This window comes from Rhamphochromis longiceps, linkage group LG19, assembly GCF_057381845.1.
Source record: "Rhamphochromis longiceps isolate RC_006_pf linkage group LG19, R_longiceps_female_GT1.1, whole genome shotgun sequence".
NCBI lineage: Eukaryota > Metazoa > Chordata > Actinopteri > Cichliformes > Cichlidae > Rhamphochromis > Rhamphochromis longiceps.
In genome coordinates, this window is record NC_140575.1 from 6,458,861 (window position 1) to 6,480,340 (window position 21,480).

Here is a 21,480-nt window from a genome sequence, read left to right on the forward strand (position 1 = left end):
CGGATACACACACACACACACACACGGCGAGCACACGGCAGACACACACCATGGCAGCAGCAGAGCTCTGCAGGTCTCTGGAGAGAAGAAAGGGGAGTATCAGTCTACAAAGAAAGAAAGAGGAGCATGTGTGTGAGTGTGTGACAGAGAGATTTTCCTGAGCTGCAGGAAGTTTCTTTTGTAGGATAAGGAGAGATTTTTGCTGTTTCAAAGTGGGTTTTTTTAAACGATTTTCTCCTTCATTTCTCACCCGCATCCTTTTTCTTTTTCTTCCTTCTCTCTCCACCTCGTATTTACAGTCAGATTTTCTTTCTGCGTGCGTCATTTTAAAGATACAGAGGTCAGATCTGGAGCATCTTTTAGTCCCTTTCTTCTTGTTCCTCCTTTAATTGTTCTCTTTCCTTCGTGAACTTTAAGTCACACGTCAGCACATTCAGATTTTCAAGATGCTGTATTTGTTTCACATTTTGCTTTTCTCTTTCCATATTTTCTTTCTAACTTTATGCCTGCTCCTTTGTACCCTTCTTTTTTCTCTTTCCTTATTAAATCCTTTAGCTTTCAATTCTTTCCTTTGTTTTACTTCTTTCTTTCGTTAAGTGAAGCATCATTTTCATTCTTCTTGTTTTCACCTTCCTTTCTTCTTTCTTTTCTTAGAGTTTCATCAGTTCTTCTTTTTTAACCACTGATTTCTTTCCCCTCAATGTTCCATCCTTTTCAGAGTTTGCAGTTTATTCTTCTTCTTACTTTTGCTTCCTCTTGTTCCATATTTAACATTTGGTCTTTCTTTCTTTTCTACTTTTCATCTCTTTTTTCCCATTCACTTCTTTCTTCCTCCATCTTAGTTATTACAGTAAAAGGGTTGGAAAACGTCACTATACAGATGTTTGCAGGAACAAAATACTTTTGCTTCTTTCTTCCAGTTGTTTATTCTTTTTCCCCTCCCGTCCCCTTCTCATCCTCCCTCTCTCCTCCTGTACGGAGGGAGGTTGGGAGCGTTAGGAGCACAGCGAGAATTGCAGCAACAATTACATGTGAAATTAGCCTCGCCTCATAGCCTGCAGTGTAATTCCAGCCTTCTGAGGCGTGGCAAAGTCATCTGTCTCTAATTAAAGATTTTCTTTCTCTCTACCTCCCTCTCTCAGCCTCCCTCTCTCTCCCTCTCGGGTTAACATTCATCTTCATTCATCCCTCTCTCTCTCTGAATCTGAGAAGATTTGGGTAAAACCTAAGTTATTGCAGGTTAGAATTTTTAGCAGTTAAAACTAATGATTTCCAACTTTACATCTCACATACATGCATATAATATTTGCTTTGGATTCTTTACTTTCTATTTTCGTTGTTCATTGTGTTCTTCTTTTAATCAGAATAGTCCTGTACAGCCGTCTGTCTGACTTAATGAAAGACGCATACATCTGTGTTTTTCTTTAACTCGATATTCCCCAATGAAACGGAATAAGACAGATGCACTGACAGATAAAGTGACAGCAGAAAGAGGAGACAGAAAAACAGACAAAGCTGAGAGGATATAGGACTTAAGCCTTCTGTATGTTTCTCAGGCATGATTCTCTACTGGAATATAACCTAGACCGTGTGTGTTGGTGTGCTCAGCCTCCCGGTGAGGTTGTGTACTCTCACTGTTGCCCTCAGGGCTCAAGATGAAGAAACAGAGAGAGGAGCGAGAGAGGAGAGACACAGAGGACAGAAAGAGAAAGTGAAGCTTCTGTGTTTCCATCGTGTTTCTACAGGAGGCTTTCCTCTCCAGACAGACAGGATTGCCAGTTGTTTCTTCAAACGCTTAAAAGTTTGTTGTGTTTGCCTTTTCCTTGCATTTATCCACGTTTTTGATACGCGACTATGATAACAACTTGTGTTAACCAAGTAACATTCTTAAAGTGGCAATTTTAGAAAAACACCACACTTTTGTTGACTTCAAATGAACATCCATGGGATGGCTGTAGCTCTGGAGGTAACACAAGTCATCTACCTAAGCTTAAGGTTTGTGGCTGCTTCAGTCTGAAGACATGATAGGCTGCAGACAAGACACCGAACCACAAACACACAATGTTACACTCAGAGCACTCGGATGTAGAAAAAAAGCGCTTGTATGAATCTGCATGAATGAGACGTCGCATGAAGAATTTTGAAAGGTAGAGAAGAAATCTGCTGTATCAGAACCAGATCATTTTGCTCTATGACAACACTGTAAACATGATCTAGATGCTTATTGCTAGATCTCTGGATGCTTCACAACATCCAACAGTGACTAAACATAACAGACTGTATGAAAAAGTTACACTTTGCTCATTTTGGAAGGAAGCTGGCACCCAATCCAAGCCATGAACACCTCATTCAGTTTGCCGGTCATGTGTCAAAAATCTCTGAGCATGGACAAGAAGAGAAAGAGCTTTGGTATTTCAATGGTATGGGAAGAGCCACAGAATAACTTTGATGACTGACTGACTGTTTAGTCAATATTTCTTAAAATTCCAAAACTAAATCATGTATCAGTTACCCTGACCTCTCATCAATAATGAGACCTGTTCAGATGAAATATATTTTTTAGGGTTTTCTGAGCTTCCTGCTTGAAAATGAAATGCCCAAAATTAATTGAGTATTTCTCTGCAATTACAAACTCTATGTATACAATCTTGGTATCAAAATAAAGCTAACACTTGTGAAATTTTATCATAGGCGTAAATATTGCAGCAGATATTACTTTGTCAAAGTTACTGAGACTGGAACACAGAAAGAGTAAGTAGATTTTATCTTCGCCTACTTTTTAAATTTATTTTTAGCATATATTTAACATATATATAAATTTAAAAATATGCTTCAGTTCACATTTCATTCCAGAAATTCAGTATCCAACATATAACCATCATCTGTGCAAAGATTTATATTTCTAAAGTGAAACAGTGAAAAATTACAGCACTGCCACGTTCATGTCACTTCAACAAATCAAAAGTTGCAAGGCTAAACCCCATGTGGGCCCAAATTTACTGCATGTAGCGTCTGTCCAGTCACGTGTCTGTAGGTGGGTCTTAAATGGAGGTTGTTGACGGAAATGACTCTGATGCGGCTAGTTAGCCGTGGTAACTGCTGATATCATGAGGCTACCGGCTACCGGTGAAATAATGGAGGAAATCGGGACGGTAAGCCAATTTCTGTCTTAGCGCATTTGCACCACTTTGTGTTTTTGTGGTCGGGACCTTGTGAATCGGAATTGAATCAGTTATAGTGACGAGCCCTTGTAATAACTCTGAAAAGAAGTCACGGGCCTTACTCAAAGGGTTAAACTGCTTTTGTTTAGAAAAATAAAGACGTTTTATAGTCTTTTCTCTCCCTGCATCAGTCTGTGTTAATCATTTCTGTGTTTCTCCTTCTGCTTTAAAGCACAGATAACCAGACGACCAGCGAAAACACACTGCTTGTGTGTACAGCCTCAGACAGAACTCGCACTCTGTCGCACCCACACTGATTGGTTTTGGAACCCAGTTAATGAGCAGGTGTGTGTGCGAGCGTGTGAGTATATAAGTGTGTGTCTGCAGCCCAGCGTTCCATCAGAGCACCATGGGCTATTTGAAATGAGAATTTAGCGGCAGGGATGCACACACACACACACCCTCAGTCCTGATAGCCACTGTAATTAGTTGGACTCCACTGGAACTCGCCACAGGGAGAGAGAGGAAAAGAGACAAAGAAAGAGAGAGACGGGTGGGGGACATGTGTGATGACTTAATGCAATGAAACAGTTTCACATAAAATCTTGAACTGAAATTTCTGATTTTTACCAAAGACCCTAAGTCTTAAGTATGCCTCCACTTACACTTTCTGTAACCGTTCCTTCACCTTCCTGCTTTCCTTAAATCTCATCATGTAAGGTCTCCATCGCACACACAGAAACAATATTGTTTAACTATTGTTATCAGGGCTCAATAATGCATGAAAAAGAAAATGCCAAATTCAAGACCATCTCTTTGTATTTTCATGGTCTCCTTGTCCTCCTGTGTGACCTGCCTTTTCTATCTTTTTCTCCCACTTCTGGTCTCTCTTTGTCTCTTTTCTATTGGTGTGTATGTTTGCGTATCTATGGAATTGGCACACCTAGAAAGGCACCATGAATACTGAAAAGAATACATAGGTTTAGGAGGAACAAATGCATCCATACAGATAGCATTTCTCTCAGCAACACAATGCAAAAACACATGCTACATGCTACATTTGTGAAGTATTTATTTCATGTTCCTTGAAAATATTGACAAACAACAAAGCTACCTATCACAAGTATTAGCTAAAAACTGCCCAGTACTACGTAGGTTCAAGTAACCAAGATAGAAGTTTTTGCTGGATGAATACAAAGAATTAGGTCGAACTGGCTGAAACAAGTATCAACTGATTCTGAACTGCGTTTTAACAATCACAGCATCTCCAGTGCTTTTGTATTCTATTATGTCCTGCTGCAGTCCTACCTCCAGTTGTTTTTCATTAGTAATTTAAACTTTCACTGATACCCAATGTGTTTATATATGATAAAGAGACATCAAATGTGTGGGATGTGCTTTCACTTTATGTGTGTGCTTGCACATTAACTTCATGCTTTAATGTTTCCCTGTGTATTTTTATTAGCTGTGTGCATGTGTGTGCGGTGAGTGAAGTTATTTCTGTGTTTCAATTAAATATTATCATGGTCTGTGAAATGTCACAAACACACACACACACACACACACACACACACACACACACACACACACACACACACACACACGCTTCTAGGAAAAGAGCACTAGCGCCGCCTCCTGTGGACTTGGGGACAGAACCTTGATCATCTACTGGCTGAGTTTGATGGGCCTTGATGTGTGATTGGTTGACACTCTCTACAAGGTCCGATGCTTGTTTCATCTCGCTGTGGGCCCGCGATGTACACACCAACACAAAACGAGGCACACACGCACCAGCTGGATCCACACAAACGGTCAGGGACACAGCTGAAACATGCACTGAAAAAAGTGAGCATCAACAGAGTACACATAACATGAACACAAACAGAAGCCTGCACGGAAATTTGAAGAAAAAACACACACAGAAAAATAATCACTTGGATAAATAACAGGAGACAGAAGACAGAAAGGAGAGGGGAAGACATGGATAAAAGTTTACTGTGAAAGACTTGATCACATTCCACAGTAACTAACCACTGTAACTAACCACTGTAACTACCACTGTAACTACCACTGTAACTAACCACTGTAACTAACCACTGTAAAGCTACTATCAGAATTTGTTTTGATCTTCATTTCACAAAATATTTCTATTTTGAGGAAGGGGAGGGGCCAACATTCACACGCATTCCTACTGGATGCTTCAGAGAGCAACTTGGGATTAGTAACTTGCCCAAGGATACTTGGCATGCAGACTGGGGAGCCAGGGATCGAACTCTGGCTAGAGGGTTGCCACCTTGTGCCTTTGGATCAGGGAACAAGTCCTGACTATCATTTGCACTTATGCACCAAAAAACAACTAAGAGTACCTGGCGTCTTGTGGTGCCTGAAGTCAGGTCCTTGAAGGCGCCCAATCTGGGAACTAGACTAACCTACTGAGGGAATTTAACATTCAAACAGTGAATGACAGTGTGACCAAATTATGTGAGACTGGGAGAAATAGTTTGTCTGATTTGAACCCGAGCAGTGTTTTGCTATTGGACTTCCATGAACTAGAATATGCTTAAAAAGGGATTTACTAACCACAGAAAAAGAAAAAGAAATACAATTCAAAATACAAACAAACACTGTGTTTGAAGACAAGGGTGTCCATAAATGCATGTAACACCCTAGGCCACAAGTCAATGAGCAATTTTGTAATCATGTTGACAGATCCATAGCCGTATGCTCTAAGCACTCTAGTGTCTGACAGAGATTGTCAACTCCCATCTCTGGCAGAACTTCAACAGAATTCCAAGGACAGCTGACAACAGAATTTCCATAAAGGATACTTTCTGATTCAGTAGCCTCAGAATCTCTGCTTTTTGCAGACGATGTGGTTTTGTTGGCTTCATTGACCAACAAAACCACATCGTCTGCAAAACGTTTGCACCAGAATATGAAGTAGCTGGCATGAGATTTAGCAGCTGATAATCAAAGATCATGATTTTTGGTTGGAAAAGGGTGGAGTTTAAGTATTTCAGGGTCTTGAACACAAGTGATGGAAGATGGAAGTTTTTCACAGGACTGGAAAATTCATTGAAAAACTAAATACACCCCTAGAGAAGGCGAGAAGCAGCCACATATTGCTAATCAAATGCACTTAATTAACTGACAATATTATACGTTCACACAATGAGGAAAGACATCAGCAATCATCTTAGAGAAGCAAATGTTACTGTCCATGACTGTGGGAAGGCTTATAAGGTCTTTTCCAGAAAGTTTTAACTTTAAGTAACATTTTTGTACAGTGAAAAAGATTATTCACAAGTTGAGAATATTCAAGACAGGTACCAACCTTTCCAGATGTGGATTTCCTGTCAAATTCACCCCAAGGTCAGACTGTGCGAGGTTCAGAGAAATATTTTTAAAAAGCAAGCGCTACATCTCAGACTCTACAGACCTCAGCAAGTTAAATATTCAAGTCCATGACAGTCCAGTTAGAAATTTTTTTAAAAAGTATGGCTTGTTTGGAAGGATTCCCAAGAGAAAGTCTCTTCACTCTGAAAAGAACATGGCAGCAAAGCTTAGGTTTGCGGAGATTCATCTGAACAAACCACATCTGAACAATGTCCTTTGAAGCAATGGACAAAAGACCCAAATTTGGCCATAATGCACAGCAAATTTTCTAATCTGATCTGATCCGATCATCCTGTTTGGTGAAAAACACAGCATATCAGCACAAACAACTCATACCAACTGTAAAACATGATAACGGAGGGGTGATGATTTGGGATTGTTTTGAAGCCACGGGACCTAGGCACCTTGCGGTCATTGAGTCCACCATAAACCCCTCTTGATAACAAAGTATTCTTCAGTCAAACGTGAGGTCATCTGTCTTTTTAGTTTTAGTTGTCACAACACAACTGCGATCCCAAATGCACCCGCAGCTAAATGACTAAAAAAGAAAAAAAGATCAAAGTCCAGACCTCAACCCATTAAAAATGCTATGGCAGGACCTGAAGAGAGCTGCACATAAATGAATGCCTACAAATCTCAATGAACTGATGCAACAGTTTTAAGGAGAGTGGGCCAAAATAACCACATAATGAAGTGAGAAACTGATAAATGATTACATCAAGATACTGATGTTAAAGATGCTTCTACAAGCTACTGACTCATGGGGTGTACTTAGTTTTTAATTGCACTACAGAGAGTTTGGTGGAAACTTTATTTTTCACATAAATGTAGGGCATTTTTTTTACAAATGTAAATATATTACTGTGTGCTGCATACTATATATTATAGTACTTTTTTATACTTAAAAGGTGGGCTTTCTCTCCCCTTAGAAACTTAATAAGCACTTTCCAGATGTTGACCACAAACTAGAAGGATTTTACATAAAAGTTTTTTTTTCTTCTCCAGATTCACTTATGTGTCTGGAACACTACACATATCTGTATCAAAGAGCACACAAACACTCCTCTCCTCCTTCCTCCCTGCTTTCCAAGGTTGATAAGTGCCTCACTCTAACATCACAATAAACAGTAGAGCCTCGGCCTGCCAAGGCTACTCACAGAACAACTGTCAGCCCAGCTATCCTTTTCCGGAGGGGACACACACACACACACACACACACACACACACACACACACACACACACACACACACAAAGACAACACAAAAATGCCCACATACACACTGCTTTTTCAGTTCCACACCACGCAAAGGCAAACACTCACACACCCACACCTCCCAAAAAACCCCAACTTTTGTTGGGCCCTGTTGTTGCTATGGTTACAAGGTCGAGTCCCCCCAGTATTCTAGGGGAGCACAGCGAGGTTCTTTAACGGTCACATGGAGCGAAAAAAAAAATCACTGCAAAAACAAGAGGGTTAGAGCTGCTTTTCTGCAGGATACACACAAACTGAGAGAGGCAGGAGTAGTGAAATGTCCAAGCATTCATTTGTACTGCATAAGCATATATAACACATGGTAACATAGCTCCCACATATTATGTGTCGCGTTCTTGTTAATAATAGTGAGCCTGTTATGACTGAATGTTTATCCAACACAGTCATAAGAAGGTTGGATGAAGTGCTCCCATAATAAATATGGATTGCAGTGGTAGTTTATATTAGATCCAGCTCTGTTTAGAGCCATAAGGAAAAGAGAAAAAAACTGTTTTGCATGAATTAAAACTTCATTTCAGACCACCTTAGACAGCACAGAGGATAAACAGAGGCTCCCAATAGTAAAAAATAAATAAATAAATATTTTACAAAGGCAGCATGGTGACCTACAGCTCAGCACAGCAGGCGACACTATACATACCAGGGAGAGGGATCCCAGTGAAGGTTTTCAAAAACCCAACATCCATACTGGACTGAATCAGTCATAATGGAAATGCATTGACACAAAGCTTTAACCTCCTAAGACCCGAACTCTTCCACGGCATGCATTTTTAAATTCTCTTTGATATTTGGGCATATTGGGGCCCGATGAATGTAAAAATAAAGAATTACCAGATTTGTTTTTTTTACCTAATTTTTGTTTCTAAGAAAAATGAGAGTCACATATGAGGATATTCGTTATATCTACAGTAGCAGTATAATGTCCTCATAAGTAGATATCAGGCCCTTGTAGAGCAAAATTGAGAATTTTGGTCTAAATAACCCAAAATGTGATGTCCACATATGTGGACGCCAGGTCCTAGGAGGTTAAGGAAAGGCTCCAGGTATTGTACCATCGAGATACCTGAAGAGTCAACACGTACTCACTCCCAAAGTGTAACATTTTACACTAGGTGACAAATCGTCGGTATATTACGCTTCTGCTTGCTGCGTTACTGTTTATCCATTGTGCTCATACTGTCATCGTATCAGCAGGGGTGTATATAAGCACCATGTAAAATTGAAGTAGCAAGCTATAATGTAAACAGTCTGGGAAACCCAATTGAGGAGATAAATTTATGGCTGAACTGAAGAAGGAAGAAACAGAAGTAACTTTTCCTTGAAAGACTCATTTGGTGGAATTGGAACATGAAACACTAAAAAAAATGGAGGTTCAATCAGGTTTCATATTCCTGGACCCAGGATTCCAAAAGAGGCGTAAGCATTTAAATTTTCAGTTAAGTGAGCTTTGAATTACATAAGTGCGAAGAAAGATACTGATGGGAGGTCTGAGGATATCTGCACGACCATCTTACCCAGGTTATTATACTATTCCAAGCACTCTCAATTGAAATAAACGATAAGCAATTCAATCAAATGGGACAAATTAGTATCACAGTATATTTGGCAAGGGAAAAAAATGAGAATAGGACTTTAAACCTGCATACTGAAAAAGAACAAGGGAGAATTTGCATTACCCTGCTTAAAAAAGGAATATATTTCAGACTTATTCTGAAACTACTGTGCAAAGCAAGATGGAAGGAAACTGAAGAACACTTTACTGGGTATATTCCAATTCAAGCATGGCTGAGTGATAAAAGACTGATCCAAAAACTAATGGACCTGGGTAATAAATGGATTAATTTATCTGTGAAAACATGGCAAAATATTATCATCAAGGTTAGTTTGATAGAAGAGATAAAGAAGCTACTGACACGATATTGATTTTGTACCTAATAAATTATATGCAAACCATAAGCAATGGACCATTAAGGGTCTCTCCTTATATTGTACCTTTTTTTAAATAAAGTGACACTGTGCAAAGTGTGGCTTTTAACTGAAAAATGTTAAAAAAGAAGTTAAAAAAAAAGATTCCTCTTCAGATTCCTAGTCATAGTTTTAAGGAAGAGATTCAAATAGCACTCAACAGCTTAATAAAAGTGCTTTTCAGTGCCTATTAGGCAGACTCTGATCTAAACGTGATCTAAAGAATATAAAAGGGAATCAGTAAAGCAAAAATGGCAGAGGGAAGCTAGTTAAGTTCAGTTTAGTTTATATAGCACCACAACAACAGTTGCCTCAAGGTGCTTTATGCCAAAGACACTACAATAATATAGAGAAAACCCAACAATCAGTGGAATAAAAAGAAATCTGTTTGCAAAACTGAGCTTTCCAATGGAGGATTGAGAATAACATGTTAAGGCTCACTGGGGTTGTTTGGTGTGAAGAGTCTTCATGGATATTTCATTACTCCGATTCAGAGGTCACATCACTCAAGCTCTTGCAACTTCCTTTAATGTCCTCCCTTCATTTATGCTAGTTTTATTTTATTATTTTATTATGCTTCATTTATTGCCACATGTTGTTAAGTCTATCTTTGAAATCATGCCTAAATAGACCTCTGCATTACTTACTGTACCTTATTTATCTTCGTTTTATATATTCTGCTCCTGCGAACAATTCTGGAGAAGAAACACTTTAAACTTTTGGTGACTTTCTGCCAAAATAATGTTTAAATAAACTATTTTTCCTGCGCCTACCACTAGGCTGAACTAATGCCATGCTAATTCACGTAATGGATACATTAAGCCAAGGAAAATGAAAAGTACATCTGCCAACACTCTGATAACAAAGAGATCCGCCTGTAATCAGATAACTGAAACAGTGGTGACACTCAGCTGTGCACATCCGTCAGTGCAGCAGCACAAGTGGATGTGTCCCTGTTGGGCTGAGCAGAGAAATTATCGTCTTTGTTTCTAGAGACTGTTCCCATAGATTTCAATTTAGGATTCTTTGAGTGCTGTGTCCCTCTCTTTTAATGTCTCTGCTTAAAGCAAGTCAGAAATCACAGTTTTACACTCGTCATCACTAGTTTTCCAACTAGCCACTGGTTTAAGCTTAATTCTTAGAAAATCAGCAGTCACATGGCTTCATGTTCCTGATTGTTTGGATTACAGCATGAAGCTTTAGCCTACACAAAACTATGCTGTTATCACTATCTCTACTTTTAAGATTAGGCTTAAAACTTTCCTTTTTGCTAGAGCATATAGTTAGGGCTGGATCAGGTGACTCTGAATCCTCCCTTAGTTGTGCTGCAATACGCGTAGGCTTCTGGGGGATTCCCATGATGCATTGAATGTTTCTTCTTCAGTCACCTTTCTCACTCACTATGTGTTAATAGACCTCTCTGCACTGAATCATACTTCTTATCAATTTCTGGCTCTCTTCCACAGCATGTTTTCTATCCTGTCTTCCTTCTCTCACCCCAACCAGTTTTTTGCCATTAATGCCCATCTATTACTCAGATGAATGACTAATCCCTTTGGTAGGGGTTTGATTACACCAGTAATGATTTTAATTGAACACTTTAATGAGAAAATGCTTTGTTTAAATGCAGAAATTCAGGTAAATGAAAGACACAGTGCTATCTACAGCCATAAATATACAAGGAAAATACAAGGATACAAAGTTGTTGGGGCACAAGCGCATTTTATAGCTGCTACATGAATGCAGTGGATTCACTGTCATGGTATTTTTACAGTTTGAACACAGCACAACAACCTCTATAAGATACAAAAGCCCTATATGAGCAGCTTACAGTATACAGGCCTGTAGACCTGTCTCCGTAAGTCTCAGCGGTGGAGAAGGAGAGAAACAGTATAAGAAAGCGACCTTGGACCGGGCGAGGAGACGCTGTTGAGCTCCGCATCAATATTTTAGCGGTAGAGTTGACACATCAAAAAAAAAGAAAAAAAAGAGAGAAAGACAAAAGAAAGAACGAGGGAGAAAGGAGAAGAAGAGAATGCCCAGCGATTCCAGAGTCATCCAATATTCATGCACGCATCATCGCTGCCATGAATATTCATATGGAGATGAATATTTAAGTGCAACTCCTATGGAGAAATTAGGTTCATCTTTACACTTATCAATAATTTGCAGGCCAGGTGAGTCTCATCGGCCACTAAATAAGTCATGTCTGCACGCACGTACACAGACGTTTGAAGGATGGGAAAAAGAGTGGAAAACAACACAAAGTTACATGTCTGCTGGTTCGCAGCAGTGCCTTGTGGGTAAGAAGAGAAAGAGATGTCAGCAGTTTGATCTCTAAAAACAGAGTATGTGCACGCAGTTTATCTATTACCATTAATGAATATACATGCGTACAGTTGCATGGTTGACACACACGTTAACTCCAAAATGTTAAAATGTCCAGCACCAGTAACACTGCTTTGTTTTGGTTATTGGTCTTTTATGTCCAATGTGAACTATCATGTACCTATTTTTAGTGTATTTTTTGCACCAATCCCTCTGATCAAATATTTAGCATCTAGCCAGAATAAGCCGGGGTTTTTGTTTACTGTGGTTTGTAAATAAAAGAAACCAGTTTAGATCCATTTCAATACTTTATTTAGTTGCAGCTCACAGTGACAGAAGCTCTTTTGACAATAGGCAGTATTTCACAAATGAGAAATATTACTGCCGTTAGAAATACCCCAAACCTCCAACTGAGAACTAAAATGAAATAATTAATCACTACGAGCACTGTGACATGAATATTGTACAGCTGAGACTGTGAAGTTAAAAATTTAGTCAAGCCTGATAATGTAGAGCCTAGCCCAGGAAAGACTGTGAAGTGCATTAAACTGGAACTGGGAGTGGATTTAGGTCCACAAGGTTCCACTCCTTGGAAAAACCCACCTAAAGTTTTTGTCTCGATTTTTAATCCACCCAACCGTTTTTAATATTTCCAACCTGACACTAGTGAAATTAACACATTGATTCATGAACATCTGCCAATTGAGTGAATCTGAATTGTACACACATGGCACCAGCTCACACATACCTCAATATTTCATTTACTGTCTCTCAAAATATGACTTACTTATACTTTTTAAACTGTTACACAGTTTAGGAACAAGTATATTTTTATTCGATTCCCCTTTTCGTGTGCGTGCGCGCACCTGTGTGTGTTTGTAAGCATTTAAAGGACAGAAGAGCACAATTCAGAAATCTCTAATCGTAACACATCCTGTTCTTCTGTGTTACTCATCTGGTGGCAGTGATGTCATTACACAAACACACAATCTCTCTCTCTCTGTCACACACACCCTTCTCTATGATATGGTTATGAGGGAGGCTATGCCTTGTAATCCTATTCTCCTTGGTGAGGATGAAGACGGGTGTATGTTTGTGTGTGTGCCTGGCTAGAAAAAGGAGATCTGAGGTGGAGGGAGGATTAGGGCAGGAAAGAGGAAGCCAGCCAAAGTGGGCGGGCATTATTTGCATCAAATACTTATATTTTCTACACAGTTACATGTTTTCTTTTTATATTGAGACTGAAGTCAGTGCTGCTCCTCCATGATGGAAGCAGAGCAGCCGATGGGCCCTTTGTGAATGTTTGGAAACATGTGAAGTCTTTCTTGCCAGGTAAAGTTGTAATAGTGCCTTATCTCCATCACCTCCTGTTTTTTATTATACAAAACAATTTGAAATACTTTACTTATTCATCGCATATTTGGGAATTTCATTTTTTATTCTTTACTATGTCTAATTTTTTATTCTTTTATTCTTTTTCTCTTATTAGAAGTTTGCTGTGTGCCTCCATGTCACATCTATAGCACAGAGTGTGCTGAACTAGATGAGAAAGTGACTCCAAACTGAGGCATCCAAGAGTGTCATAATAGGACCGTGCTGTGCCAGTTGTGAGCTATCTTATCATACTATAAAAAACTTTGTACAAAATCTTTGCACATCGCTGAATGCATCAGCTTAAAATGAACATACTGGCTGTTGAGATTGATGTAGCAACTGTAGCCTCAGCCTATTAGTTAGTGAGATCAGGTTTTGTGAACTCATCCTAACTCATCCTCCTTTTTGACACTAATGGGACCATCATTTACAAACTGAACATCATGTTGCATTCAGAAAAACTTGAAAGACTCTAGTTTACTGAGGTCTTAAACAAAGACTCTGAAGGACCATAGACATCTATACGATTAGAGTTCCTTCTAGAACCAGAGAAGTCACCCCTGCTGGCCATATGAAAGAGTCCAAGCACTTGTACATTGGCTTTTCAGACATGGAAGTTACACTGATGTTTCAGTATACTGCAGCCTACTTCTTAGGCTGTTTTTTTTTTTGACCAATAGCCTTCATCTCTAAGTATGTCTGTTTTTTTGTTATATCACTAAGTTCTTGCTGACAATGATTTAAAATGCACAAGGCTACTCTATTCCAACAGGGCATATGTTCAGTTTAACACTGATAACTTTCACTACATTGCTAGCACAATCACGCATCAATTGGGTACAAGTGTGTACACTGTGAGGGCAGACAGTAACTTGATTACTTGTTTTTTCCAACCAGATTATGAAGAGTAAGTCACACACTTGTTGCCATGTCCCTCCGATGCAAACTGAAAAGTCCAGACTTGCAGGTTTTATGTGCACATTAAGTCTGCTTAAGAATATCAAATAAAGAATATCAATTGTTGCAGACCTCAAAAGAGTCCACAGAAGGTGCAGACTTCAATGAGTTCTCTGAAAGGATTACCCCTAGTTACACTATTATGGACACTGTAGTGTAAAGGGAAGCACCATGGCAGTAGTTTGATACACAGAAACAACCATGGTACATTTCATCTCAATGCACAGTTTTCCTTCATGGCCCAGCGCCCACAGGCTGGATATTTGGAAGAAGCATCAGTCGCACTGGATGCAGAAGTGTCATGTCTATTCACATGTACTGTGAGTTGGTGAAAGTAACACTATTTACCTTGAAGAGGTGATGTCTCTGCTCTTCTGACAGCATCAGCTGATGACTGTCTGTTACCATGGCGTCCATGTCCATCAGCCAATCCCACAGCTCCTGGTATTCAGCCTCAAACTCCTGCAGACTGACAAAAGGAAGTGAGAGAGAAGAAAGAGTTAAACTGTTATAATTAAATGTTTGTTTTGCTATGATTCATCTTGTCTATTTTATTATTTCCTTTATTATTGTAATTTTTTTTTGTCCTCCGGCAAAGGGAAACGTGGATCTTGTTATATTGATAAAACACATGTCTAAAAACTGACTGACAGATAAAGTTTGCTCTACAGAAAAAGACAACAGAAGGCAAAAAGAAAAAAAGTGTCAAAAAGCAAAACTAAAATGCCGTTCCAGGGAGTATTTCATCACATTTTACAGTTGTGGTCATAAGTTTATAGATCATGTGCTTGAATGTCATGGTAAATTTGGGATGTTATAGAGTTGGTTCACAAGTTGAATTTATTTTGAACTTTCTCAAATCCAACACGGTCAGAAATACGTATATATACACTCCCACTAATATTTGGTTAAATGTCCTTTACCAACTTGCACCTTAGCAAGATGCTTTTGGTAGCCACCAACAAACAACTGAACATTAGACCACTCTGTGTGGCAAAGCTGACAGTTCATTTAAATTAGTTGTCTTGTGAGATTATTATAGAAACAATTATTTGATCCCCGCTGAATTTGCAAGTTTGCTCACTTCCAAAGAAATGAACAGCCTGTAATTTAATGCTAGTTTCATATTAATGGAGAGGGACAAATTATCAAACTAAAATTCAGAAAAAAACACATGACATATAAGTTATAGATTGATTTGTATGTCACGGAGTAAATAAGTATTTGATTACCAAGCAAAACATGACTTGTTGGAGAAACTGTTGTTGGTCTCCAGGTTTGCACACATGTCAGGAGGGTTTTGGTCCTCTCCTCTTTAAAGAAACCCTCTAAATACTTTTTGGTTCTTGACTGCCACCTAGCAACTTGAAGCTTCAGCTTCTCTACAGATTATCTGAAGGATTGAGGTCTCTAGACTGGGTAGGCCACTGCATGACCTTAATATGCGTCTTCTTTCGCCACTCCTTTGTTGGTTTGGCAGTATGTTTTGGGTTACTGTCATGCAGGAAGACCCATCCACAACCAATCTTCAGTGAGGCTGAGGATAGGCGGTTCTCATTCAAGACTTTACGATACACTGGCCCCTCAAAGCGGGGAAGTCGTCCTGTGCCCTTAGCAGAAAACCAACCCCAAAGCATAATGTTTCCACCTCTGTGCTCGACTGTAGGGATGATGTTCTTTGGGTCACACTCAGGAATTCTCTTCCTCCAAAGACGGCGAATTGATGCCAAAGAGCTTGATTTTGTTTTCATCTGACGACAACACTTTCTCCCAAGCCCTCTCTGAATCCTTTAGATGTTCAGTGGCAAACTTAAGATAGGCCTGGACATGTGGACCTTTTTAAAACGTATAAATTCCATGAGCAGTAATGTCAAAATGTTTAAGTTGCCTTAAACATTTTAAGTTAACACAAAAAACCCACTATGTGTTTGTTTCCACTCACAGGTATATTATTAAATAGCTACTGAGAAGAGAGACATCCTGGATACACATTTTGGTCGAACCAAATGGCAAAGTTTATGTTTAAAACTTTGTGATGATTCAGAAAAAATAACATCCATGCTCCTGCTGACATCTTCAGCAACTGTATGGGTGTCTTAGAAAGATATTTAGATATTGTGTTCATGACAGTTTATACAATCAGCACCCAGGCTGTTTAAATTTCTGTTTAAATTTTAATTTTGTAAAACTGTATTCAGACGTGGTTAATATTGTTGGGTCTTTAGCTTACAATATACAATGCCTCGAGGCACCTAGACGCTACATAAATAAAACTGAATTTAACTGAACTGAAAGTGTAGTACGATAAATAGTCTTACACCCTCACGTCTTCTGTCATCCCCCCACTTCTTGCTGCTTCATCCCACTCCCTTCCCCATTCTCCTTATCCCAGATTTCACCCCCACCTCTCTCCATTTCACCTCATTTTTCCGACCTCTCAATGTCATGGCTTTGCCTCCCACATCCTCCTCTTGCCCAGAATTTCTCCTCCACCTCTCTTTTTCCTGTTTCCTCCTCCTTTTCTTGTTTCCTAGCACTTTCTCTAAATCTTTCTACCTCCCTTTTTTTCTCTTAACATCGTTCCTTTCCTTACTCTCTAGTTCTCCCTCCCCTTTTTCAGCTCACTCCTCCCACTATCACCTCCCTCTTCCCCTTCCTAACTCATCCTCTCACCTCCCCCTTCCCAACACAGGATCACATCAAATATTTATGCTGCTGGAACAGGGGCCGATTGCTCAAACACGCGCATTACTGTCAGCCGTTTTGTTAAGGTGCGTGTGTGTTTATTATTTATATATTCACTGGCTTTCGGTCTCGGCGGGGATCGCCAACATGTTTCTCAACATTAGCGGTGAAATTGTTTGGAATTCTCCGGTCGCTGACGACGACAGTTTGACAGCTCTGTCAGACCCACAGTATTTCCACAGTGACTCGCACACAAGCACACACACTGCACGTACATGCCAGGCAAGGCGACCACACATTAAGAGGTGCTCTCTGAAGCACACACATGAAAATCACTCAAATACACAAACACACACTTACTGAAAATCACAGTTACCCAGAAAGCCGCATACATATTCATCACTTAAAAAAGGAAACACACTACAATTTGATGTTCCATCAAAGTAGGGAGGGTAAACTATGAATGAAATTATGAAAAAAACAACAAATACAACAAAAAATACTCAACTCTCTACCATTGTCTCCTACAAGCTACAAAATTCAAACTATTAATATCTTTGGAATGAATGCATGCATTTATGGTCCTGAATCAGAATACTTTATTAATCCCTGAGGAAATTATATACACGTACATATTTTTACATCTGTTGTTTTGCAATATAGACCCAATAAGTGAGTCTTAACCAAGGGGCAACCTCTGAAGCTGAAAAATGAAGCCAATGCTACATGCATACAAAACTGCAGTTCTACTCACTTTTGGGGCCCAGCCTCAAATGGTTTGAAGTGACAATTTCATATTAAAATGCCCAACTTTACAACCTTAAATGTATATTTACAGCTTGGCACAAAAAATGGATTTAGGATAGGTTCCCTCTTCATAACTTCTGCGAATTTTGAAATCATCATTGATCTGAATACTGGAGTTGGGGGCGAGGTGGCAATACCTGACTGGGACACCTGTTTGACTACAGGTCGTAGAGTACCTGAACAGTGTCTGTAGACAAGTCCATCAGTTCTATTTAAACTACTACCACAGCAATATGCTTGCAACCAAACACAGGGAGTTTTTTCCAACTGGTTGGGCGATACAGATTTTTTCCCTAAACAGGGACAGGTTCTTGCCAGGGGATCACTAACCAACCTTACGTGACTGGGGCATTAGCAATCATTTTCGCAGTGTGTGGCATCAAACTCCAGCAACCACTCGCAACCAGTCAGAGAATACTCGTTGTTCCTTCAAGACCGGCCGTATGGTTTCAGACCAGTCTCTAGGCCTGCATGACTGGGCATTATTCATTTGATGCTACACTGTCACCATGATGTTCACATGTACAAACTGGAGGACAAGTTAGCATCACGTGGTTATTGGTCATGTGTTTTCAAAACCTTAATAAAATTATACTTCCTGCATCTTGGAAAAGTTTACTTCTGCTCCCACACATAAAGAACTTGTAACTATGGCATTTTCTGAAATATTGATCATGTTAATTGCTTCTGTCATCTCAAGAATACTTATGATTAATAACCACTTTAACCTTTCCTCGTGACTGAGAGTTTTGCATGTAATAATTTTGTGTTATTTTGCACAAACTTGTTCCCAAAGCTTTCTGTTCTTATCCTGTTCCCCACTTTTCAGAAATGACCTTAGTTTATTCTGTGGTTTTTATATCCATCACAATTTTGAACTTGTCCCCATTTTCTGTTTTTACTTTCTAAAAATTGTTTTCTTCATCTTCTGCGGCTTTTTTCATAACTCCTTTTTCCTGCTCACGGCTACAGAGAAATAAAACAAGATTTGCCAACATTTTTCCACCTGTTCCTCCTAACTCCCCCCGCCTTGATCTTCTGTTATTTTCATCCTATCCTTTCCTCACACCTCCTGTCCTCCACTGAAAGTGATTCTCCGTGAAATAAAAGCTAAACCGAGGAGAAAAAAGCAAAGCAAGCAAACGCTGCTTCCTTCCCCCAGAGGCGGTGTTCCTCATTATGCGCTGAGCAGAGCGGCCCTTTACTGACTAAGACAGATGAAGCAGATACAACACTCGTACAGATTGTTTTCTCTTGTCGTTTTTCTACCTCCCCTCCTCTCCTCCATTTCCGTCTTGTTCTCACACTAATGTTAACTAAATGCTTTGTAAAACAGTATCTCACGGGGGGTGGAAGACGAGAAAACAGACAAATCGGAAAGGAAGGATCGACGAGGCGCCACTGTGGGGCTGCGTTCAACACCGGGATGGTTACAGAGTGTTTGAAGTGTCAAGTTCGTTTTCTGTCACACTGCGCTGACGGAGCGCACAAGAGTATTATAGAGAGCCTTTCTGACATTCAGTCACCTGAGGAAATTTGAATTATAAGGATCTATTATTCATTTCTACCTCAACATAATTCCAGTCAACACTGGATATAAAAAATAATGTGGATAGAAAGTGTGCAAACCTACATGGAAAAACATACTGATATCTACACTAGCTATCCAGACATTTTTCAATAATGAAATAAATGTGCATCTGATGAGATTAAGTAGTTAAATGCCATGTGTTTCAGTGTAACACTGACCTCTACACATCCTATACGTCTGTATTTTCTATTTTCTACCCAAACACAACAGAGAATGGCACACAGACACTAAGCAAAGGAATTTGTTGGGCCCAGCTTCAATCTGCAATGAAGGGAATATGACAGGAGTGTCCAACTCCAGGCCTCGAGTCCCGGTGTCCTGTAGGTTTTAGATGTGTCCTTGATCCAACACAGCTGATTTAAATGGCTAAATGACCTCCTCAACGTGTCTTGAAGTTCTCCAGAGGTCTGGTAATGAACTGATCATTTGATTGAGGTGTGCTGACCCAGGGCGATATCTAAAACCTGTAGGGCACCGGCCCTTGAGGCCGGGAGTTGGACACCCCTGCACTGTGACAACCAGATGGACAAGTTAATTTTCCTGTGTGATGCTATGATAGATGTTGAAGTTCTGTACTTCTTTGTCTCACAGCTCCAGATTCCTTCCATATGTCCTTCAGTCAGTGTTGAGTTTTATGTGAGTGATGTGAAATACATGCTTTTCAAAATAACTGCTGTAACATTGTTAGTGTCCTCTATTTTACAGGGTTTACTAACCCTGTAAAAATTTCAAGTTCTGAGTTTCTGTCTTTCCTTTCTGGTATTTTGTACACAGCTGTTTGAATAAAACTATATGGTGATATACAGCTAAATGCTCCGATATCTGGCCGTGAGGTACTGTTGAGACACCTTGCTATTGATTATTGGTGTAAAATAGCAGGTGATAGTCCACCCAACTGAAACTTAAAATGTCTTCATGAGGGGCCTAAAAAATATATTGGAATCTTTCATTTTTAAATACTTTCTTACTGATTTACTCTTTTATGTATGTATATATATATATTTTAATGATCTGTGGTGTCATTATTTTGAGAAGTTCTTTAACTAGTATTGTATTTTAAACAGGATTCAGGATAGATACCTTGTTGCTAACTAAAACACTCTCGGTGTCTTTCAGGCTTAAATGGACAGATTTGTTATCATACTTCACTTTCTACTTCCCTTTCTCTCTCTCCCTGCCGCCTGCTGCTGCAACGCCGATAGCGGCTGTAACTGCTGTCTCTAATTCATCATCCTCCATACAGCAGAAAGAAGAGAGCAAGGGACATAAGGCAAGAGGAGGGAAGGCAAGGCTCTCAGAGAGAGAACGAGAAAGAGGAGAGGAATGGAGAAAGAGGAAACTGGAGAAGGTAACAATAAGATGAGAAGACAGATATTCTAAATAAATAAAAGTAAAGAAGAGGATGGGAGTGGTGCATAGAGGAAGGCAACAAAGTAGTTACACTGAGAGAAAGGATGCAAAATAAAGCAAGGTGAGCAGGAGAAAAACATGAAGAGAAATGAAGAGGTAGCAGAAGGCCAAGAAAGAGGAGACAAAGCAGAGGTCAAGGAAGAGCAACTGGGAAAGAGCAGGAACAGAGGGTGAGGAGGAACGCAGGGAGCGATGGAGTGAAGGAAGAAAGGATGACAAGAGAGGAGGATGAAGCGATAGAATGAAAGGTTGAATGAGTCATATTGGCAGCCGTCACCTTTCAGTCAGAGACTCTGCTGGATTTATGAGGTGATTCACTGACACTCGCCCAGTCTAATGGATTCATCCTACAGAGACATTAAAATCGAACTGTCGATGAAGAGCAGCGCAGAGGCCCGTGCTGATATTCACACACTTCTTCATTCATCCATGCTAACGGGTTCACCCTACGGAAACATTCAAATCAAGTTGTCCACAAACAAAACCCGGGTGCTTAATCAGTCATTCACTCACTAATTTATTATTTTATTAA

The 21,480-nt window shown here is 39.6% G+C and overlaps 1 protein-coding gene across 1 annotated transcript in view; it reads right to left on the reverse strand.

The window, feature by feature from the left end:
- The window catches only part of akap6 (A kinase (PRKA) anchor protein 6), a 232,711-nt gene that overhangs the window by 82,735 nt on the left and 128,496 nt on the right, over positions 1-21,480 (reverse strand). The window contains exon 15 of the mRNA XM_085391037.1: positions 14,804-14,924. Within this exon, the coding sequence (XP_085247163.1) occupies positions 14,804-14,924 (121 nt within the window). The remainder of the gene's footprint in view (positions 1-14,803; positions 14,925-21,480) is intronic.